This window comes from Coregonus clupeaformis, chromosome 33, assembly GCF_020615455.1.
Source record: "Coregonus clupeaformis isolate EN_2021a chromosome 33, ASM2061545v1, whole genome shotgun sequence".
Lineage (NCBI taxonomy): Eukaryota > Metazoa > Chordata > Actinopteri > Salmoniformes > Salmonidae > Coregonus > Coregonus clupeaformis.
Genome location: NC_059224.1, coordinates 22,654,737 through 22,679,461, shown reverse-complemented (window position 1 = coordinate 22,679,461; position 24,725 = coordinate 22,654,737). Strand labels below are relative to the sequence as shown.

General features: G+C 43.4%; 1 protein-coding gene across 5 annotated transcripts in view; it reads left to right on the top strand.

The window, feature by feature from the left end:
• Positions 1-24,725, top strand: part of nhsl1b (NHS-like 1b) — a 187,319-nt gene that overhangs the window by 103,695 nt on the left and 58,899 nt on the right. Inside the window, exon 1 of one of the 5 annotated variants that reach the window (XM_045210204.1) lies at positions 8,525-8,829. The exons of 3 other annotated variants lie outside the window; for them this stretch is intronic. In XM_045210204.1, the coding sequence (XP_045066139.1) occupies positions 8,814-8,829 (16 nt within the window). In that variant the 5' untranslated portion in view covers positions 8,525-8,813. Of the gene's footprint in view, positions 1-8,524; positions 8,830-20,293; positions 21,111-24,725 lie in introns of those variants that run through there. One more of the 5 variants, XM_045210201.1, reaches the window with a different exon arrangement.

Genomic DNA, 24,725 nt, shown 5'->3' with positions numbered 1-24,725 from the left:
TAGATGTTTGACATTAGAGAAGCTTCCATTAAAGAAAACCATCTGAGTTCTATTAGATAGATGGCTCTGAATCCACGATATGGCAGAGGTTGAAAGCCATAAAACATATGTTTTCTCAACAACAGGTTATGGTCAATAATATCAAAGGCTGCAGCGAAATCTAACAGTACAGCTCCCACAATCTTCTTTCAACCAAACATGAGTACTTTTTGTCAGTGCAGTACAGTTGAAGTCGGAAGTTTACATACACCTTAGCCAAATACATTTAAGCTCAATTTTTCACAATTCCTGACGTTTAATCCTAGTAAAATTCCCTGTCTTAGGTCAGTTAGGATCACCACTTTATTTTAAGAATGTGAAATGTCAGAATAATAGTAGAGAGAATTATTTATTTCAGCTTTTATTTATTTCATCACATTCCCAGTGGGTCAGAAGTTTACATACACTCAATTAGTATTTGGGAGCATTGCCTTTAAATTGTTTAAATTGGGTCAAATATTTCGGGTAGCCTTCCACAAGCTTCCCACAATAAATTGGGTGAATTTTGGCCCATTCCTCCGGACAGAGCTGGTGTAACTGAGTCAGGTTTGTAGGCCTCCTTGCTTGCACACGCTTTTTCAGTTCTGCCCACAAATGTTCTATAGGATTGAGGTCAGGGCTTTGTGATGGCCACTCCAATACCTTGACTTTGTTGTCCTTAAGCCATTTTGACACAACTTTGGAAGTATGCTTGGGGTCATTGTCCATTTGGAAGACCCATTTGCGACCAAGCTTTAACTTCCTGACTGATGTGTTGAGATGTTGCTTCAATACAGTTGGGGAAAAAAGTATTTAGTCAGCCACCAATTGTGCAAGTTCTCCCACTTAAAAAGATGAGAGAGGCCTGTAATTTTCATCATAGGTACACGTCAACTATGACAGACAAAATGATAAGAAAAAAAATCCAGAAAATCACATTGTAGGATTTTTTATGAATTTATTTGCAAATTATGGTGGAAAATAAGTATTTGGTCAATAACAAAAGTTTCTCAATACTTTGTTATATACCCTTTGTTGGCAATGACACAGGTCAAACGTTTTCTGTAAGTCTTCACAAGGTTTTCACACACTGTTGCTGGTATTTTGGCCCATTCCTCCATGCAGATCTCCTCTAGAGCAGTGATGTTTTGGGGCTGTCGCTGGGCAACACGGACTTTCAACTCCCTCCAAAGATTTTCTATGGGGTTGAGATCTGGAGACTGGCTAGGCCACTCCAGGACCTTGAAATGCTTCTTACGAAGCCACTCCTTCGTTGTCCGGGCGGTGTGTTTGGGATCATTGTCATGCTGAAAGACCCAGCCACGTTTCATCTTCAATGCCCTTGCTGATGGAAGGAGGTTTTCACTCAAAATCTCACGATACATGGCCCCATTCATTCTTTCCTTTACACGGATCAGTCGTCCTGGTCCCTTTGCAGAAAAACAACCCCAAGGCATGATGTTTCCAACCCCATGCTTCACAGTAGGTATGGTGTTCTTTGGATGCAACTCAGAATTCTTTGTCCTCCAAACACGACGAGTTGAGTTTTTACCAAAAAGTTCTATTTTGGTTTCTTCTGGATCATCCAAATGCACTCTAGCAAACTTCAGACGGGCCTGGACATGTACTGACTTAAGCAGGGGGACACGTCTGGCACTGCAGGATTTGAGTCCCTGGCGGCGTAGTGTGTTACTGATGGTAGGCTTTGTTACTTTGGTCCCAGCTCTCTGCAGGTCATTCACTAGGTCCTCCCATGTGGTTCTGGGATTTTTGCTCACCGTTCTTGTGATCATTTTGACCCCACGGGGTGAGATCTTGCGTGGAGCCCCAGATCGAGGGAGATTATCAGTGGTCTTGTATGTCTTCCATTTCCTAATAATTGCTCCCACAGTTGATTTCTTCAAACCAAGCTGCTTACCTATTGCAGATTCAGTCTTCCCAGCCTGGTGCAGGTCTACAATTTTGTTTCTGGTGTCCTTTGACAGCTCTTTGGTCTTGGCCATAGTGGAGTTTGGAGTGTGACTGTTTGAGGTTGTGGACAGGTGTATTTTATATTGATAACAAGTTCAAACAGGTGCCATTAATACAGGTAACGAGTGGACAGAGGACACTCTTACTGAATAAGTTACAGGTCTGTGAGAGCCAGAAATCTTGCTTGTTTGTAGATGACCAAATACTTATTTTCCACCATAATTTGCAAATAAATTCATTAAAAATCCTACAATGTGATTTTCTGGATTTTTTTTCTCAGTTTGTCTGTCATAGTTGACGTGTACCTGTGATGAAAATTACAGGCCTCTCTCATCTTTTTAAGTGGGAGAACTTGCACAATTGGTGGCTGACTAAATACTTTTTTCCCCCACTGTATATCCACATCATTTTCCTTCCTCATGATGCCATCTATTTTGTGAAGTGCACCAATCCCTCCTGCAGCAAAGCACCCCCACAGTATGCTGCTTCCACCCCCATGCTTTTCGGTTGGGATGGTGTTCTTCGGCTTGCAAGCACCCCCTTTTTCCTCCAAACGTAACGATGGTCATTATGGCCAAACAGTTCTATTTTTGTTTCATCAGACCAGAGGACATTTCTCCAAAAAGTACAATATTTGTCCCCATGTGCAGTTGCAAACCGTAGTCTGGCTTTTTTATGGCGGTTTTGGAGCAGTGGCTTCTTCCTTGCTGAGCGGCCTTTCAGGTTATGTCGATATAGGACTAATTCTACTGTGGATATAGATACTTTTGTACCTGTTTCCTCCAGCATATTCACAATGATTTTTGCTGTTGTTCTGGGATTGATTTGCACTTTTCGCACCAAAGTTCGTTTATCTCTAGGAGACAGAACGCGTCTCCTTCCTGAGCGGTATGACAGCTGCGTGGTCTCATGGTGTTTATACTTGCATACTATTGTTTGTACAGATGAACGTGGTACCTTCAGGCGTTTGGAAATTGCTCCCAAGGATGAACAAGACTTGTGGGGGTCTACAATTTTCATAAAGTCAAAGGGTGGCTATTTGAATAATAATAATTTGTTTAACACTTTTTTGGTTACTACATGATTCCATATGTGTTATTTCATAGTTTTGATGTCTTCAGTATTATTCTACAATGTAGAAAATAGTAAAAATAAAGAAAAACCCTCAAATGAGTAGGTGTGTCCAAACTTTTGACTGGTACTGTATATAAGAACACTTTCCCCATAAGCATTCCTGTCTCTTCTATTAATGTTATATCCTTGTATTACTACTGCTGTATCATCAAAGGAATTATCTAAGTGAATCTCAGAAATGGCTAATATATTAATGTTATCTGATATTAGCAAGTTATTGATATCATTAACCTTATGTCTAAGGCTACATATATTGAGATGGGCTATTTACTGCCTTTCCTGGGTAGCTTCTCAGAGATAGACATAATATGGAAAATAACAAACAAAGCAAGAGAAAAAAACGAACATTCAGCAGTCCATTAATCAGTTGGTGTGTGTGTGTTGGTACAATGTTGGTACAATGGGATGTTGGTACAATGGGATGTTGGCACAATGTTGTTATAATGTTTCCCCAACATTGGTTGGTGTACAGATGGAGGATCTTAATTTGAGCCAGTTTTCTACAGCAGGAAAATAATCCTGCAGCAACAGGAAATGTGGATTATAATTAATGGAATTTATTTTAGGGGTTGATACATTTTTCGTAATGGAAAATCAAGTCTGAAATTTAAAAGTGGAAATTATTAACTTCAGAAGCCTTTTAAACCTCAAATTCAATACAAGTGCTCCTGCAACAGGGTGGTCAAATTAAGATCCTACGTCTGTAGGTCTCACAGAGTATAATCCCTGCCTGTAAAGACAGGATGTCTGATCTGATGATGTCATACAACATGGCTGACATTATTTAGGTTTATTCAGGTTTACTGAGATGATACATCCACTATGATTATTTATTTATTCTCTTGATTTAACCTTTATTTATCCAGGTTAGCCTCTTTGAGATAGAATGTCAATTTCAAGAGAGACCTGGTCAGATAAATCATACCAATGCCAGGTACTCTCTTTGTGTGACAAGCTATGTTACTAACCAGAGCGCTATATCAGCTAATCAGCTAAATATCAGCTAAAGCTAGCCCAGCTAAGGCTTGTGCAAAGCTACTTACTTTACTTACTAGCTCATCTCTTATCTGTGTGTATTAGTGTTATCATCGTTTCACATTGTTCCCTACAGAAATATTACACTGTACGTTTTATCTGGGAATGTGCATTCTGGTACAGTACAGTACAGCACAATACAGACGTCTGAGATAGGGACATGGTAATCATTGTTGGTTATACAGGGCCATTGGAAGATAGGCAATTCCACAGTAACGGAACTGTGCTGCCAAACAAAAACCATACAACTCTGTACACAAGGACTACTTTTAACAATTTACACAGAACATTTTACAAAAAGACATTTACTGGAAGAACTGTGCAGATGCAACGTTTAGTAAGAGAATTTTGGTAAAATCTCCCTCCGTTTTGTATGTGTCCATGTTTTCCAAAAACTCTGTAAAAATATCTGCTCCGAATTAAGATTCAACGATGGCTGCAGAAATAATGGTGTGTCAGCTATGACATGACACATTGACTTTGAAAAAATCTATTTTGGTTATTGAACTATAGTAAGTGAAGTGGATTAACACCCGGTAACAGAATAATAATATAATAATATAATATAATATAATAAGAATGATGGTAACAGAATGACATCCCTCATCAGTACTACACAGAAATGCATAATTATGGATATGAATGTCATTCTCTTTATGGTGATATATCCTAAATAGGTACACAACGGTATAAATATGCAATATCCTCCTTTGCATATTTGGGTATTATTCTACACACTGGCTATTAATTTAATGAGCTCTGCCCCCAAACAAGACGAAATTTGGTTGGACCGGACCAAATCTGAACAAATCATAGACGTCTATGTTTCATAAGTTTAGACCTCAAATGACAGCACTGTAGAGTTCAGTACAGTAGAGTATAATACAGTCACAGGAGGTTGGTGACACCTTAATTGGGGAGGACGGGCTTGTGGTTTTGGCTGGAGTTGAATAGGTTGAATGGTATCAAATACATCAAACATATGTTTGATGGCATTTCACTTACTCCATTCCAGCCAGTATTATGAGCCCCTCCTCCCCTCAGCAGCCTACTGAATAGAGTAGAGTACAATAGAGTAGAGTACAATAAAGTAGAGTACAGTAGAGTACAATAGAGTAGAGTACTGTAGAGTAGAGTACAGTAGAGTTCAGTAGAGTAGAGTACAGTAGAGTAGAGTACAGTAGAGTTCAGTAGAGTAGAGATTAGTAAAGAAGAGAAGAGATCAGTAAAGTAGAGTTCAGTACAGTACAATACATTATAGTGTACTCAACTCTAGTGTGCTCTATGTACTATACTGTATTGTACTGAACTGTACTCTACTTTTCTTTTACTGTACTCTACTTTGCTGTGTACTGTACTGTGCTGTCCAAACTTGTGCACCCAACTCTGATTTGTGACTACTATGATTTCCCATTGTAGCCAATTCAATTGCAGAAATTCCATTACCGATTCTTCTGAAATTTCGTTACCGATTTGGTAATGGAATTTCACATTTTAATCACTTCATTCATGAACAAAATTGATATCAATAAAAACACTATAACTAATTGATAGGTCTACCTTTACTTGTTACTTCTGTGAACTTTCATTATCCTCCCTCATGAGGGAGAGAAATTAGAAAATATCTTGAAGATATGTCGGTTTTTGGTAATGAAATTTCAAGGCACGAGGCAATGTTTCTTAAACTTACAGTAGGCAGAAACATTTATCCAAAACGGAATATGTGTTGATATTAGTTGGCAGTGGTCTTTTTATTCAACATGATTGTGTTTTGATGTATTTCTAATACCTTGCAAGACCTTTTCTGGTAGATGTTTTCTAAGACCCCTATTCCATCTGTTTGACCAGAAATCAAAGCCTTTGCTTATTCCTAATTTTTAGGTTGACATTTTTTTTATATGCCTTGATAAAAAAAAATATATAAAAATATATACGCTTAGCTTTCATTTGACACCCAATTTGAAATGCTCCTACAAACTTCACGTTGGTGCTCATAGGTCCTTTTACATGGAAATGACCAGAGTTAGATGGTGTGACGATCAGCTAGAAATATAGGCTGTTGGAATGTCTTTAATGCATTCTTGCTTCCTCCATTCCTTTAGTGAACCACTGATCTGTACATGATTGGATTAGAAAAGAGATGGTTTCCACACCTCCAAACCTATTGCCTTTCCCCCATTCAGCCATGTCAGATCAGTGATCACTTTCTAGGAGGATGCAATTTCCAAGCGTTTGAGCAGACCCATGTTCAGTGGCCATTTTGTAAAATGGTGTCTCATTCGTGTTACGGTTCAGGTTGGTGTTTTACTGGTGTGTTTGTTGGTCTGTTCCAAGTTTGTGTGTTTGCAGCGGTGGGTTATTTTCAGGGTTGCGTTTTTGTGGCATTCTCATTAAACACACTCACTCATGCAGAAGAGCCGTCTCACACACACTAATCAGACGGTAATGGACAGCACCTGGTACTGGCAGACATATCGCAACATGCAACCTGCACCACAGTGGGATTAACACACACAAAGGACATTTTTCTCACAGGACAATTTCATGTGACATTTTCTGTGTGAGCACACACACACTTCTTTACAAAATAGGACACAACATTTTGACATTGTCGTGATGTGAGCACAGTGTTTTGGGCTTTTAGTCATTGATTTCTCCTCTCCCCAAATCCCCCTCTGGGTGTGACAAACCATTCCACAAAGCATGCCCAAAAAGCCTTCTCAACTATTCTGATTCTAGGAGGAGCCATTGTGCTTCTCTACCATTGTGGTTGGCGCAAACTCATTGTTGAGTGACATTAGCATTTAAGATAGAAAATTAGCATTTAAACTAGTTTAATACCTAAACCAGTTGATTATGTCTGCATCTGGTTATTTATCCTAACCGACTGACTAATTCATTTTGAATAGTGTTTCGGAGCTTTTAGCTCACATAACAAGCTGCTGGTATAGCTTTGGAGCTCACCTCTCCCATGCTAGAGACAACAGCTAATGGGTTCTCCAGTCTAAGAGAAGGCCATTAGAGGTTCTCATTGGAAATCAATGTCTTGTCCAGTCAGCTTTTCAGTCCACAGGCAAACGCTGTTTTAACCTATAGTGACACTCCGTGATTCACACACTGTTAGTCTGTTTTCATCTTTATTCCTGGCTGTTTAGGGTGCTTGGGTTAGTGCCCATTTATGCCCGTTGTAGATTGGACATTTTACTGGGTCATGTTCCCTCCCAAGGGTGCATCTTCAGCTCCTAGGGTCTCAGCTAGAGAATGGATGGTTGTTTTGTCTCGATGAGGATGAGAGTGTGGATGTTTGGTGTCCTAACAATGCTTACTGTTATGTCCCCTATGCCTCATGATATAGACCAGAGAGTCCCCTTCCTCTGGAGGGCGAGAGAGTGTGGCATTCCTCAGATCAGCTTTCACATGCCACAGCCAGCTGGGGATGTTTTGTCACAGCACACCAACGTACAGTAGCTGTCAAAGGTATGCGTCTCTGTGAACCCTCAGCCTTTCTAGTGGACCTCCTGAGGAAAACAGCCAGAAAATAGAATCAGTCATTGATAAACTAACATGGTCATGAATTTGTACAGTACCACAATATCACACTATGTTCAGCCAAAAGATTGTGGCAGAAAACATTATAACCCTAGGCTATTGGGTCAACTTTAGACACATTTTTATTTTTAGCACATACATCACTCAGGCTAACATTAACTGTCAATGCGAAACGAAACTAGTTGAATCCCAGGGTTTTGAGACAGTCATGTGGCCATGGTCAGTCAGTGAGTCAGTAAGTACTGTCTCTATTGCTCATGTGGCCAGGCTGTACTCTGTATGGCCGGCTCTGGGCGATGAGGTCCCAGGACGCGCCAGTGGCCATGGCTGGTTTTGATAACCAACAGTTGAGTTGGGGGGATTAAGCGATTATGTTTGATCACAGCACAATAGGCAGGCTCGAGCCGGGCCCCCTGCCAACTGCTGACGGACCAACTTCAGAACAATCACACACCCCAGTCAACCCCAATGTATGTATGTATGTGTGTGTGTGTGTGTGTGCGTGAATAACTGGTGTGTGTTTGTGTGTCAAATCAAAGTGTATTTGTCGCGTACACAGTTTAGCAGATGTTATAGCGGGTGCACTGAAATGCTTGTTTTACTAGCTCCTAACAGTGCAGTAAAATGTCAAACAAGTACACAAATAACACATTATGTGCTTAAGTGTGTGTGTGTGATAGAAAAGGGGGATAGGATGGTTGGAGCTTTGTGGGTGAGGCAGAGCTTATATCTGCCTACTTTTTCAGTTAGGGGGAGGGGTAGAGATAGGGGGATTGTCAGTGTGGAAGAGGGAGAGAGAGGGGAAGGGGAGAGTGGGGTTTGTAAAGCAGTTTCCTGCGGTACACTCGTTGGCTGGCTGCCACTGAGTGTGTGTGTCGGAGGGAGAGAGAGAGATGTGGCGAGAGAGGAGAGTGTGAGTGTCTCGGTCCGTGGGTCTGTGTGTAAGCGCTTTGACACAGGGGTGCAGAGTGAGGGAGGGAAAGAGAGAGAAAGAAGGGGTTAAAGAAAAAAAGGGACAGAAAAGTAGGGAGTAGCTCAAGGATTGGGTCTTACCACTTCATTCAACACCATCCTCCGTGGATGTCTGTGGAACTTAAAGAAAAGCCATGTTCTGTCTGAAAGGTAGGACTAATCGTGTGTGTGGAGCGGAAGATTAACTTAACGCAATCTGAGTGTGGAACTTTTCAATCCGAGTTCGGAGACAAAGGGAAGGTTTAACCCCATCTCTTTTCCGGATGGAAAACTTCTCTCCTTTCGGTCACAGTGGTTTCTTCTCCACATGTCTTCCTTTGTTTTCCTTTATACTGTAGGGAGTTTACTTTCTTTACTTCTGTCTCTTTCTCTGTCATATTCTTTCTCCATCTCTTCCTATATAGAGGGAAGTGGGGAAGAGAAGTTGAGTAGACTCGAGTCTAAATGTATTCAAAGTGTTGCCTTGATCAGTTACTAGATTTTTATGTGAACATGTGTCCAGTGTGTCTGTTAAAACTTTAAAGTACGTTTCAGCGCTGTCTGCTATGGAGTGTGTTGTGTGTGTGTTTTTAATAATATGTCTGTGTTAAGTAGAATGGAGGGTATTTTAAGTGCAGTGTGGACTGTGTGTTCCTCTTCCACATTGGCAGCTGGCAGGGAGGGAGGGCAGCAGTTGCTGTAGTGCTGTCCTGTGCTGCAGAGTGGCGCCATGTGTTGGCCAGGCAGCGCTGGGATCAGCCGGGCAGGGCAGAGCAGCAACAGAAATGACAACAGAAAAGCTCTACACTCACAGCTCTCTGCTATGCTCTCTCTATCTCTGTCTTTCTCTCTCACCTTCATTCAGTGTGTTTTTATACCCCTCTCTCATTCTCTAATTGATCTCTTTTGCATGATTTCTCTCTCTCTTTTTGTCTAATTTCTCTCTTTTTTTCTCTTTTACCCACATACTGCCATAGCCAGAGGCAGAGCAGACATGCTCATGTAAAGATAGGTCACACTGGCAAACTAGTGGCACCTCGGTTGGCACACACTAACCACCTCATTGGCACCACCTGTGGCACATGGCCCAGACAGTCGTTAAATGTTTCTGGATGGCAGCGTCTGTATCTGAAGAGGCTGAGCTGTGATTGGCCGAGGTGGCAACAAGGTCACCATCATCTAATCCTGCTTTGATTAGAATGTGAAGTACTCTCCACTTCAACTGTCATGTCACAGAACCCCAAAGTACATTACATTATGACAGCAAACCAGACGTTATCAGTAGCACTATACTGATTATCTATTCTACAGCAAGTCAAACCTCATCCCCCGGCAGCTCTTCCTCTTCTCTGTCTACTTGGACTGGCCCCACCAGTCTGGGTTTGGGGTAGCGGACTAAACTCTACTTCATGGTGAAGGAAGTTTCTGATTAACTTTTACCAACGGCATGGAGCCAAGACCAGGCTTGGTGGAATCTAGCTCCAACTACATCAATTCGCTCAAGGTCAATACTTCAAAAAATGTCAATCATGAAATGCCCACTTTTTACATATGTTTGTCATCTGTAGTTGCGTGCCTTTCTTTGTTTCCTGAAATCCATACTTTTTCAATAAACGTTAATCAAATACAACCACTGACGGTTTGCTCATTGCTGTTGCTCTAAGATGGCAAATCAGTGGAAATGTGCATGTGCCAATTAAATCTCAACAAGGTTGTATTTCATTAACGTTTATTGAAAAGGTATTGATTTCAGCAAACAGAGAAAGGCACGCACCTACAGAGGACAAACATAGATACAAGGTGGGCGTTTCATAATTGTGCGAATCGATGTAGTCGGAGATAGATTCCACAAAGCCTGGTCTCTGCTCCACACCGTTGGTGAATGTTCAGAGCTGTTTGGGTTGCCAGGTCCAGAGCCGTCTGGGTTGCCAGATTGAAGATAAGAGGTGTTTTAGGCTGTGTCGCCCTAGATCTTTCCAGCCCAGAGCAGGAGTAAGGCTGGTAATGTTAGTTAGAATGCGGTTATCTGCCCTGACTTGACTTTACCCTTCAGTACCACGGTAAACCCCAGCTCTTTAATTTACTGTAAGCTCTTGGCATGTTATGGGGAGTGGTTGGTTTCATAAGTCTGTATTTATCACTTTACCCACCATGTCTCGTTCCAATGTAATATGTTGCAGGGTGGTTGTGTAGGGGTTAGGGGAATGGACCTGACTGGTGTCCAAAGAGTTGATGGGTTTTATGTTAGATCCCGTCAGGCTGTTGTATCCTAGAATTGAACATTTACAGCCAGTAATCCAGAAGCTCCAGGTTGAGTATGCAACATGTCTGCCTTGTAAAGTGAATCTAATTTCTTGTAAAACCAAGATGTCACCAGATGTTCCAATCCAGACAGTACTGAAGGCAAATGATTCTGGCAGCTCTGTCCAGGCAGGACAAATGAAACTAGATGAGTCTGGCAGCTCTGTCCAGGCAGGACAAATGAAACTAGATGAGTCTGGCAGCTCTGTCCAGACTAGGACAACAAGTGGAACTAGGACCATATTGCTCTCTTCTCACCAATCCAGACCTTTATTATGTGAACACCAAAGACAGAAGGACCAAAAGGGAACTGGTCCGTGCTTGGTGTTGTGTTTTTAGTTGCCTTGTCTAACCTCTTATTAAATCTCTGTCTATTTTACTTTGTTTGGGTGATGTTTCATTAATCCAGCTGGTGTGGTGGTCTGGTGAGAGCAAAGAGATGGCAGATGTGCCCAGTACAGTACAGATGATGGGAAATCTCTCTCCTCTGCCCCTTCTGCCATGTGGGTTAAGCTGTCTAGTGGCTATGATGTAGGCAGGGAATAGTTAAGATGGGTTTTATGCTATTATGGTTAGCCCATTGTATTAATGATCACAGTGTAGACATACACTGAGTGTACAAAACATTAAGGACACCTTCCTAATATTGAGTTGCACCCCCCTTTTTGCTCTCAGAACAGCCTCATTTCGTCAGGGCATGCGCTCTACAAGGTGTCAAGCGTTCTACAGGAATGCTGGCCAATGTTGACTCCAATGCTTCCCACAATTGTGTCAAGTTGACTGGATATCCTTTGGGAGGTGGACCATTCTTGATACACACGGGAAACTGTTGAGCATGAAAAACCCAGCAGCGTTGCAGTTCTTGACACAAACCGGTGCGCCTGATACCTACTACCATACCCTGTTCAAAGGCACTTAAATCTTTTGTCTTGCCCGTTCACCCTCTGAATGGCACACATACACAATCCATGTCTCAAGGCTTAAAATTCCTTCTTTAACCTGTCTCCTCCCCTTCATCTACACTAATTGAAGTGGATTTAACAAGTGACATCAATAAGGGATCATAGCTTTCACCTGGAGTCACCTGGTCAGTCTATGTCATAGAAAGAGCAGGTGTTCATATGTTTTCTACACTACATTTGTACAAATTAATTACAAATTAACAGCTGAGTATTCAAACCCTTTGTTATGGCAAGCCTAAATAAGTTCAGGAGTAAAGATTTGCTTAACAAGTCACATAATAAGTTGCATGGACTCACTCTGTGTGCAATAATAGTGTTTAACATGATTTTTGAATGACTACCTCATCTCTGTACCCCACACATACAATTATCTGTAAAGTCCCTCAGTCGAGCAGTGAATTTCAAACACAGATTCAACCACAAAGACCAAGGAGGTTTTCCAATGCCTTGCAAAGAAGGGCACCTATTGGTAGATGGGTAAAAAAAAAAAAGCAGACATTGAAGCATGGTGAAGCTATTAATTACACTTTGAATGGTGTATCAATACACCCAGTCACTACAAAGATACAGGCATCCTTCCTAACTCAGTTGCCGGAGAGGAAGGAAACCGCTCAAGGATTTCACCATGACTTTAAAACAGTTACAGAGTTTAATGGCAGTGATAAGAAAAAACTGAGGATGGATCAATAACTTTGTAGTTACTCCACAATACTAACCTAATTGACAGAGTGGAAATAAGGAAGCCTGTACAGAATAAAAATATTCCTAAACATGCATCCTGTTTGCAATAAGGCACTAAAGTAAAACTGCAACGAATGTGGCAAAGAAATTAACTTTATGTCCTGAATACAAAGTGTTACGTTTGGGGCAAATCAACACAACACATCACTGAGTACCACTCTTCATATTTTCAAGCATGGTGGTGGCTGCATCATGTTATGGGTATGCTTGTCATCGGCAAGGACTACAGAGTGTTTTAAGATTAAAAGAAACGGAATAGAGCTAAGCACAGGTAACATCCTGGAGGAAAACCTAGTTCAGTCTGCTTTCCAACAGACACTGGGAGACAAATTCACCTTTCAGCAGGATAACAATAACCTAAAACACAAGGCCAAATATACACTGGAGTTGCTTACCAAGACGACATTGAATGTTCCTGAGTGGCGTAGTTACAGTTTTTACTTAAATCGGCTTGAAAATCTATGGCAAGACTTACAAATGGCTGCCTAGCAATGATCAAAAACCAACTTGACAGAGCTTGAAGAATTTTCAATTTTACAATCCAATGTGTGCAAAGCTCTTAGAGACTTACCCTGAAAGAATCACAGCTGTAATTGCTGCCAAAGGTGATTCTAACATGTATTGACTCAGGGGTATGAATACTTATGCAAATTAGATATTTCATTTTCATTTTCAATACATTAGCAAAAAATTCTAAAAACATGTTTTCACTTTGTCATTATGGGGAATTGTGTATAAATGGGTGAGGATCTTTTTTAAAATCCGTTTTGAATTCAGGCTGTAACACAACAAAATGTGGACTAAGTCAAGAGGGATGAATACTTTCAGAAGGCACTGTGCTTCATGATACAACTCTTGTTTTTGGTTTAGAATAGATTGACTGTGCTGTAACTGAATTCTCTGTGTAGAAGTTGATGGTAGTGTGTTAGGTGTAGAGCAGTAGATAGATGGTTGTGTATGGAGTGGAGATTCATGCCGTAACTGATTACAGTGTGAAGCTAAAACAGTGTAAAGTCTGTCGACTTCTCCCTCTGGTGTCCATTGTGAATCTCAGGCATGTGTGTAGCGTACATGTGTTATGGAGGTGTGTGTATGAGTGTGGGTGTGTATAGGCAGGCATACATGTGTGAGTATGTTGATGGCATGTATGCGCTATGCAGGCGTGTGTTGAAACTTATGATTATGAGCACATGCACAAGTTTTCTCATTGGTATAAAGTAACACGTTTTGGGGATGGTCACTTTTTGTGTGTGTTTGTGTGTGTGTGTGCGCAGAATGTGTGTGAATACCAGGAATGTGTCTCGGTGAGTTCCATACACTCTTGGGATGGCTGGGGGTCAGGTGTTGTCTCTCCGTGTTAGTGGCTGGGTCCAGACCTAAATTATATATAACCTACCTACTATGTGTGATGGCATTTGACACCCTCACTCACAGCCTATATGAAGGACCAGACCAGTCTATTGAGTTTCAGAGCTATTAGAGTGACCCTACATGTTGATAAGCTTTGACTGCCTTTTATTTAGCCTATTCACTTTCAGTCTCCATTTAAGATGCTACAGAGACTAGGTTAGACTATATAATGTTTAATATTATGGCATTTTATTTGGGTCCATGCCTGCTTTAGCTAGTTGACCTCCTCAGCTGTGTCCTCCAGTATCCTAGCAGACACCTGTGTGGTTGGTCTGATGGGGTCATGACCCCAGGAGACCTGTTCTGACCTCTGGTCTGTGGGGAGGAGGGCTGATGGACGTTCTCACACCAGATGGAGCTGTCACACACATACCTCAGGGAAAATGGCGGCAAATCCTAGTGTCCAAATCTTGGACAGCAAAGAAATGACTATTTAGACACCCCAGAGGTTGAGTTCCAAAGACAATAGATTACTTCTGAGTTCTGTCGAATGGTCTGTAGAACAGGTTCTCACTATGGATGAGTCCTGTAAACTACGAATGAGTTCTGTTGACAAGCAAGAGTTCTAGATAATGGACGAGTTCTGTTCGCTACAGTTGGTTAGAGACAATGGCTAAGTTTTCCATAGGGCTCCTGTAGACAATGGATGAGTTTTGTTTGTTAGCCTGAGCTCCTTAGACAATAGCTGACTCTTACAGCGGATGATTCTTCAGACTCAGGACAAACAGAACACAGCATGCAGGTGTTTTCTCACTCTCCCTACATTCAGCCCCCCTGGGTCTCCCTGGAAACCATTGTCCCTTTCTCTGAGCCTTCCGTTCTAGCCCCCTGTACAAACACACACACAGGCGCACACGCGCCCACGTGCTTACACACACACACACACACACACACACACACACACACACACACACACACACACACACACACACACACTCACACTCACACTCACACAGACTGTGGATGAGCTCTTCCCAGTGTGGACCCAGCGTGGGCATCAACAGCATTGTCTGGGAGGTATAGTCACACACAAACATACACACACACACACACACCTCCTGACTGACTACCCATAATCCCCATTCAGAACCAGTGGGCTGTGAGAGCCTGGCCGCCCTGCATGCTGGGCCGGGGGGTTACCTACCCATGCAGTACTGAACCATGACTGACTCTCACACTGTCTGTCTGTCTGTCAGGGTGTCTGTTTGTCTCTGTCTGTCTGACTCTCTGTGTGTCTGTCTGTCTGAGTGTGTGCCGGTCACTGTGTCAGTTTGAACCCCCCACTGTTTAGTTAGTTCTCTCAAAGGTGAGGCTGCTAATGTGTGTGTGTCTGTGTGTTAGTCCAAGCGACCCCTATTGTGCTGATGATACCACTCATGTATGTGTGAGTGTGTCCACTGTCCGCATCACTCTATACCCCCCGCTTGGGATGTGAACCTGTTGTACCTAATGCACACTAGAGAGAGTGATTGTATATCTCTCAGATACGTAGCTATATGACAGAGAGAGGGAGAGAGTGATTGTGTATCTCTCAGATAGGCAGCTATATGACAGAGAGAGGGAGAGAGTGATTGTATATCTCTCAGATACGTAGCTATATGACAGAGAGAGGGAGAGAGTGATTGTGTATCTCTCAGATACGTAGCTATATGACAGAGAGAGGGAGAGAGTGATTGTGTATCTCTCAGATACATGGCTATATGACAGAGAGGGGGAGAGAGTGATTGTGTATCTCTCATATACGTAGCTATATGACAGAGAGAGGGAGAGAGTGATTGTGTATCTCTCAGATACGTAGCTATATGACAGAGAGAGGGAGAGAGTGATTGTGTATCTCTCATATACGTAGCTATATGACAGAGAGAGGGAGAGAGTGATTGTGTATCTCTCATATACGTAGCTATATGACAGAGAGAGGGAGAGAGTGTGTGTGTTTTCCAACACCCCTCTGTGTTGATGAAACTGTGTCTGTGTGTTTGTACTATACTTACATGGTTTAGAATGGGAACAGAGGGAGGGGTTAAGTACACACTCAGATGTGCCTGTGTTAAAAGCCCTTTGGCCTGCCTGCGTTGCGTGTGTTGGTTTGGCTGTGCTATTAGTGTTGGCAGTGTGGCTTCGCTATAGAAATGATAACCTCCGCTAATGGCTCTGTGAACCCAGCTATCTGCTGTGGCTTTGGCAGGACACACACGCACACACTGACCCTACTTCCATATGGTATTTGACCTTTATCCATCGTTTCCCTCCTCTCTATATTTGTTACTGTTCAGTCTGGTTGTTTGTGCGTCTTTACAAGCTATTCAGATCCTTTGACAATGGTAGAAGAATACTGGTTTCCTGCTCAGTGTCCTGGAGCTAGAGCCATGGTCTGTCTGTCTGGTCTGGTCTGGTCTGGTCTGGTCTGGTCTGTCTGTCTGTCTGCATGTCTGCCTGTCTGGTGCTATCATCCAGCCCTGCCCTGACTCTCTCTCTGCCTTTACCCATGCAGGGTGGTATGTGACTGGGCTAGGGTTGAACTGAGGGCTGAGTCGATGCCTGGTGCCTGGATCATCCAACCTCACCCTTACCTTACTGTACCTTAGAAAGACAGACAGGGGTACTGTCGGGAGTGACCATTAAACACACTCTGCTAGATGAGGTTATAGCGGAGTTACTTTCAGTGGGAGTCTGGTTTCTCTACGACAGTACTCCGTACATGGATCATTGAAGTGGCGATGTGATATTGTACCACTAGATGGAGCTGCTGTGTGGTGTTTGTTTTTTCTCATTTATTTATTACTGTGAATCCCTCCCTTCCTCTTCAGTTCTCTTTCTCCCTCTTTCTGTTTCTATCTGGCTTTTCCTCCTTTTTCTGCCTTGCATCAGTTCAGGGTTGTCAGTAGTCTTTTTGAAGAGGCTCTACCCACAACATTTTGGTGTGTGTGTGTGCATGCGTGTGTCTATGCTTTTATATGTTTATAATCTGCCTAGTCATCATTGCTGTGGTGTAAATTAAATAAAACCTATATAAAGCCAGTGTATTTCCCTGGCCAAGCACTCTATCTCCTCTCCTCTCCCCCTCTGCTGGTCAGCAGCTCTGTCACAGCTCTCATCATCCGTAGGCTAAAGCCCCAATGCCCCCTACAATCTGATTAGTGATGATCGATCCATATGATACACACAGCTCTTTATGTAGCAGGCCTAGTCTAGAATCACACACAGCTACATGTAGTGGCCTAGTCTAGAATCACACACAGCTACATGTAGTGGCCTAGTCTAGAATCACACACAGCTACATGTAGTGGCCTAGTCTAGAATCACACACAGCTACATGTAGTGGCCTAGTCTAGAATCACACACAGCTACATGTAGTGGCCTAGTCTAGAATCACACACAGCTACATGTAGTGGCCTAGTCTAGAATCACACACAGCTACATGTAGTGGCCTAGTCTAGAATCACACACAGCTACATGTAGTGGTCCTCTGTAGCTCAATTGGTAGAGCATGGCGCTTGTAACGCCAGGGTAGTGGGTTCCCCCGGGACCACCCATACGTAAAAATGTATGCACACATGACTGTAAGTCGCTTTGGATAAAAGTGTCTGCTAAATGGCATATTATTATTATTATTATGTAGTGGCCTAGTCTAGAATCACACACAGCTACAGTGGGGAGAACAAGTATTTGATACACTGCCGATTTTGCAGGTTTTCCTACTTACAAAGCATGTAGAGGTCTGTAATATTTATCATAGGTACACTTCAACTGTGAGAGACGGAATCTAAAACAAAAATCCAGAAAATCACATTGTATGATTTTTAAGTAATTCATTTGCATTTTATTGCATGACATAAGTATTTGATCACCTACCAACCAGTAAGAATTCCGGCTCTCACAGACCTGTTAGTTTTTCTTTAAGAAGCTCTCCTGTTCTCCACTCATTACCTGTATTAACTGCACCTGTTTGAACTCGTTACCTGTATAAAAGACACCTGTCCACACACTCAATCAAACAGACTCCAACCAAGTCCAGAGAGCTGTGTAAGGACATCAGGGATAAAATTGTAGACCTGCACAAGGCTGGGATGGGCTACAGGACAATAGGCAAGCAGCTTGGTGAGAAGGCAACAACTGTTGGCGCAATTATTAGAAAATGGAAGAAGTTCAAGATGACGGTCAATCACCCTCGGTCTGGGGCTCCATGCAAGATCTCACCTCATGGGGCATCAATGATCATGAGGAAGGTGAGGGATCAGCCCAGAACTACACGGCAGGACCTGGTCAATGACCGGAAGAGAGCTGGGACCAGTCTCAAAGAAAACCATTAGTAACACACTTCACCGTCATGGATTAAAATCCTGCAGTGCACGCATGGTCCCCCTGCTCAAGCCAGCCCATGTCCAGGCCCGTCTGAAGTTTGCCAATGACCATCTGGATGATCCAGAGGAGGAATGGGAGAAGGTCATGTGGTCTGATGAGACAAAAATAGAGCTTTTTGGTCTAAACTCCACTCGCCGTGTTTGGAGGGAGAAGAAGGATGAGTACAACCCCAAGAACAACATCCCAACCGTGAAGCATGGAGGTGGAAACATCATTCTTTGGGGATGCTTTTCTGCAAAGGGGACAGGACGACTGCACCGTATTGAGGGGATGATGGATGGGGCCATGTATCGCGAGATCTTGGCCAACAACCTCCTTCCCTCAGTAAGAGCATTGAAGATGGGTCGTGGCTGGGTCTTCCAGCATGACAACGACCCGAAACACACAGCCAGGGCAACTAAGGAGTGGCTCCGTAAGAAGCATCTCAAGGTCCTGGAGTGGCCTAGCCAGTCTCCAGACCTGAACCCAATAGAACATATTTGGAGGGAGCTGAAAGTCCGTATTGCCCAGCGACAGCCCCGAAACCTGAAGGATCTGGAGAAGGTCTGTATGGAGGAGTGGGTCAAAATCCCTGCTGCAGTGTGTGCAAACCTGGTCAAGACCTACAGGAAACGTATGATCTCTGTAATTGCAAACAAAGGTTTCTGTACCAAATATTAAGTTCTGCTTTTCTGATGTATCAAATAATTATGTCATGCAATAAAATGCAAATGAATTACTTAAAAATCATACAATGTGATTTTCTGGATTTTTGTTTTAGATTCCATCTCTCACAGTTGAAGTGTACCTATGATAAAAATTACAGACCTCTACATGCTTTGTAAGTAGGAAAACCTGCAAAATCGGCAGTGTATCAAATACTTGTTCTCCCCACTGTACATGTAGTGGCCTAGTCTAGAATAACACACAGCTACATGTAGTGGCCTAGTCTAGAATCACACACAGCTACATGTAGTGGCCTAGTCTAGAATCACACACAGCTACATGTAGTCGCCTAGTCTAGAATCACACACAGCTACATGTAGTGGCCTAGTCTAGAATCACACACAGCTACATGTAGTGGCCTAGTCTAGAATCACACACAGCTACATGTAGTGGCCTAGTCTAGAATCACACACAGGTGCACCGTTGTTGCAGAAGAGGCGCAACCTTTAACTGTTGTCTAGATGTGTCTGTGTGTCTCTTTGTCTGTTTCTGTCCATCTTTGTCAGTCTGTCTTTATTTTTCTATGTTTATCTGGTTCTATTTGCATCCTCCAGGTCACACCTGTAATGACTGGCAGTTGTCCACTGTGTGTCATCTGAGGTGCCACACACGTGTACACACGCTGGCAGGCTGACCATTACACCAGGGTTAATTAGCAGCAGGATGGCGTCCATCTGTAGTGCTCTCCGTGTCTGCTGTCTCGGTAAAGGGACTAGGACTGGATAATCTGGAATTACAGATTAGACCTATGAAGGAGAGGAGAGGAGGAGAGAGGGGGGGAGGGGAGGAGAGGCCAAGGGGCAACGCTGATAGTCAGTTGGAGAGAGAGAGAGAGAGAGAGAGAGAGAGAAGAAAAGGAGGGAGAGAAACTCACCTCACGATACTCATCCTTCACACACTTTGTGCTGGAGAGTCGCTACTCACCTATTCACCAGGGGTATCTCTTTTCCTCATCTCTAGCTTCTGTTCTAGAGGGTGTCTCCATCCCACATACACCCTGACTGTGTTTGAGAGAGAGACTCTTGAGTTCTACACACTTCGCTGGAGAATTGAGAACCAGTGAGGAGTGTTTTGGAGAAAGTTAACATTGTGACGTGAGACTTTTTACACATCCTCAGAATATTTCAGCACATTTCTCATGGTCTTTTTGGAATTGGAATCCAACTATTTTTTTCTCAAACCCAAACTTCCGACTTTGGGTTTTTGCTAAGTCGGATTTGGTGTTGATGTTTTTGAGGTGTGCCGGATTTTGGAAGATTCACCGTATTTGTTTTGGAAATAGAGCTTGTAATCTGACACTGCATATTCTTCCCTTTTGTCAGGCAAATCAATGCAAGTCAATAGAAGCCCCTGAGAGAGGGAGCGAAAGACAGAACAAAAAGAGAGGAGAGTGGGAGGGGGAGAGGTGGCCTTTTGGAGATTGTGGTCTCGAGGGGGGAGAGGGTCCCCTGCGGATTGCAAAAACCATGAAAACCAGCCCCTCCCATCCCTTCATCCTTCCTGGAGAGGGGGGGGGAGTCCTATTGAGGGTCTAGGGGCTAGAGAGAGAAAATAGGAGGGGGGTGAAACACAAACACACACACACACACATACAAGCCCCTGTCCCAAGTGGGAGGGCCGAGAGGGTATAGAGAGGGGGGCTCGGGGGTCTTAGAGACAGAGAGAGGATGATCGCATACGTGCAGTGCCTCTCCTCCAAGCCGGTGGTCAGCTGCTGGAACAGGGCCGCCTGCTATGAGGACTTGGGAGGGAAGAAGGCTTTCCACACCACCTCAGAGATGGGCAACAACCTACCAGTCCAGCCCCATGCTTCAGGGCCCATCCGGAGGCCCGAGGGCAGCCTGCGACGCCGCCTGCTCTCCACCAAGGTCCACCAGAGACAGGACTCTCTGTGGACGCCCAAACCGGGACTGCTAGGACCCGAGACCAAGGGCTCCCTGGGACACAGACACACCTACCAGGATGGCCAAGGTAGAACAGAACACCCTACTCAGACTGGAGTCGGTCGGCTAGAGTTTTACTGGTTGTTGTGTGACAGAGACAGTAGTGCTGTTGAGACGTTAGAAAGTTGTGTGCTCATTCACACATGTGCCTGGAACTGTTGGACTGCAATGGTAGATTAAACTGCTCTTCTGACTATGGACTAGTCTCTGGGCTTTAGTGTGACTGTTCTTCTAGTCAGTCCTGGCAGGAGGAGTCTCTGGCCTTTGGACTTGTCTATAGTGCTGTACTTTATATTCTAATCTATACTATACGCTGGTTCTAATCCCCGAGCTGACTAGGTGAAAAATCTGTCGCTGCTAAATTGGGCCACCGCTGCTAAATTGTTGCTGCCACTCCAAAAAATATGACATAAAAAAAAAAAAACATTTTCAGTGTAAACTTAAACTACTAAAACCAGATATAAAGTATGTAGAAAATATTATGGAGTTATATATTTTTTATAAGAGAGAACTAATGAGAACTAACAATCACCAAAATAAAAACTAGACAGTTAAGGAGAATCTAAAATTCCAAAAATGTAATGTTCCCCAAAGAATGTCACTCAGATAGCATAAGTCATAGCAAAATGTGTAGAATTGCAGGAAATTAGCTTTAAAACAGCAACATTTTGTCTCTGCGGCCAAGAGAAGGGCCTCTAAAATGTTGGATCGGAGCCCGCCCATTGGCCACGCCCACTACTACAACCCCTCCCCACACATTACGCTAACTTTACCACTGCTGCTGAAAAAAATCCTAGGGGAAACACTGGAATGCTCATTGTGGCTCTACTGCAGACAGAGACAAGTCTGTTGTTGTGTTGTGAACAGACCTTGGCAGTAATGTTGTTTTAGACTATCCTGTTTGAACAGTGTTAGTGTGTATCTATGTGAGACATGTGGTACAGCCGCTCTCAAGCCGGGGCTTTGTCTCCTCTCATCATGTGATTAGTAGTAGTTGTAATTGTGTGATCTGTGCCGTCTGTCCTTGTGTTTGCATGTGTGTGTGAGTCAGAGAGAGTGTGTGTGTGACTCCTTTGTCGGGGGTCATTTGGTGTGTCATCAGGGTGTGCTGTGGTGACCTCTAACCTTTGAATTGTGAGTGGTGGCAGAGGTCCTGGCGGCCGAGCTGAGGGCATCAGGGAGTTAGTTACACGACCTCTGGGATCAAAACCCAGATATTATGATTCATTGATAGCACATAAACAACCTAGCCATGATAAAAGTCAGTCTATCTTAGTACTTCTCTTTCTAGGCCTTTATCTCTTCCTAAATTATAGAAAGATGCTATATGTTTTGTAGTTACTGACATGTATGGGTGCCGTGGTGTGTGTGTGTGTGTGTGTGTGTGTGTGTGTGTGTGTGTGTGTGTGTGTGTATATTTGAGCCTGAACACGTCAATGCGTGCTCAGTGCAGGCACCGGACATCAGAATTTACAGTAAGATACACAAATAAAGAAGCACCCGTCCACCCCACTCATGGGAACCCTAAACAATAGCCAGCAGCTTGGGGTGATGGGACATCCCTGTGTTGGACTGTGACGGAGATGACAGGATGAGGTGACGCGGGTGACAGTAGTGAGTAACGGGGGTGACGGAGGGTAACGGGGGGGTCATTATAGTCATTGGTCAATAAACAAAATGTTGCTAAACTAATACTGTATGTAGCAAGTCCTTATGATATTGCGCTGTGTGTGTGTGCACGCCTGAGTGTGTGTACAAGCATGTGTGTGTGATGAATCACTTATTCTTATGCGTTTAGTGTAACAATGCGAGCCAGACTAGCGTCCCTGCTCACGCCTGTTTTGGCTAACGCGCCGTGACAGCTCAAGATGTTGCCCACATTGGTACAGTATTGTGCCTGTGCTGTACGTTGTATTAACACAGTAGTCACGCTGTATTTACGCTACGTTGAACAGACGGCGGCTGACACAGAGCTTTAAGGCTAGGGGTAATTCATTCCTACATCTCTCTCTTCCTCAATGCTCTTCTTCTTTCTTTATATAGCTTCCACTTTATTCACAGTTTACGTTACAGCCTTATTTTAAAATGGATTAAATAAATGTTATTCCTCATCAATCTACACACAATACCCCATAATGAAATGTTTGCTAATATATTTAAAATAAAAAACAGAAATACCTTATTTACATAAGTATTCAGACCCTTTGCTATGAGACTCGATAATTGAGCTCAGGTGCATCCTGTTTCCATTGATCATCCTTGAGATGTTTCTTCAACTTGATTGGAGTCCACCTATGGTAAATTCCATTGATTGGACATGATTTGGAAAGGCACACACCTGTTTATATAAGGTCCCACAGTTGACAGTGCATGTCAGAGCAAAAACCAAGCCATGAGGTCGAAGGAATTGTCCATAGAGCTCCGAGACAGGATTGTGTCAAGGCACAGATCTTGGGAAGGGTACCAAAAAATGTCTGCAGCATTGAAGGTCCCCAAGAACACAGGGGCCTCCATCATTCTTGAATGGAGGAAGTTTGGAACCACCAAGACTCTTCCTAGAGCTGGCCGCCCGGCCAAACTGAGCAATCGGGGAAGAAGGGCTTTGATCAGGGAGGTGACTAAGAACCCGATTGTCACTCTGACAGAGCTCCAAAGTTCCTCTGTGGAGATTGGGAGAACCTTCCAGAAGGACAACCATCTCTGCAGCACTCCGCCAATCAGGCCTTTATGGTAGAGTGGCCAGACGGAAGCTACTCATCAGTAAAAGGCACATGACAGCCCGCTTGAAGTTTGCCAAAAGGCACCTAAAGGACTCTCAGACCATGAGAAACAAGATTCTCTGGTCTGATGAAACCAAGATTTAACTCTTTGGCCTGAATGCCAAGCATCACATCTGGAGGAAACCTGGCACCATCCCTACGGTGAAGCATGGTGGTGGCAGCATCATGCTGTGGGGATGTTGTTCAGCGGCAGGGACTGGGAGACTAGTCAGGATCCAGGGAAAGTTGAACGGAGCAAAGTACAGAGAGGTTCTTGATGAAATCCTGCTCCAGAGCGCTCAGGACCTCAGACTGGGGCGAAGGTTCACCTTACAACAGCACAACGAGCCTAAGCACACAGCCAAGACAACGCAGGAGTGGCTTCGGGACAAGTCTCTGAATGTACTTGAATGGCCCAGCCAGAGCCTGGACTTGAACCCGATTGAACATCTCTGGAGAGACCTGAAAATACCTGTGCAGCGACGCTCCCCATCCAACCTGACAGAGCTTGAGAGGATCTGCAGAGAAGAATGGGAGAAACTCCCCAAATACAGGTGTGCCAAGCTTGTAGCGTCATACCCAAGAAGACTCGAGGCTGTAATTGCTGCCAAAGCTGCTTCAACAAAGTACTGAGTAAAGGGTCTGAATACTTATGTAAATGTAATATTTCCGTTTTTAATTTTTTTTGTAAATGTGCAACATTTCTTAACCTGTTTTGCTTTGTCATTATGGGGTATTGTGAATAGATTGATGAGGTGAAAAATACAATTTAATCCATTTTAGAATAAGGCTGTAACATAACAAAATGTGGAAAAAGTCAAGGGGTCTGAATACTTTCTGAATGCACTGTATCTGTCTCTCTTCCTCCCTCCCTCCCCTCTCTC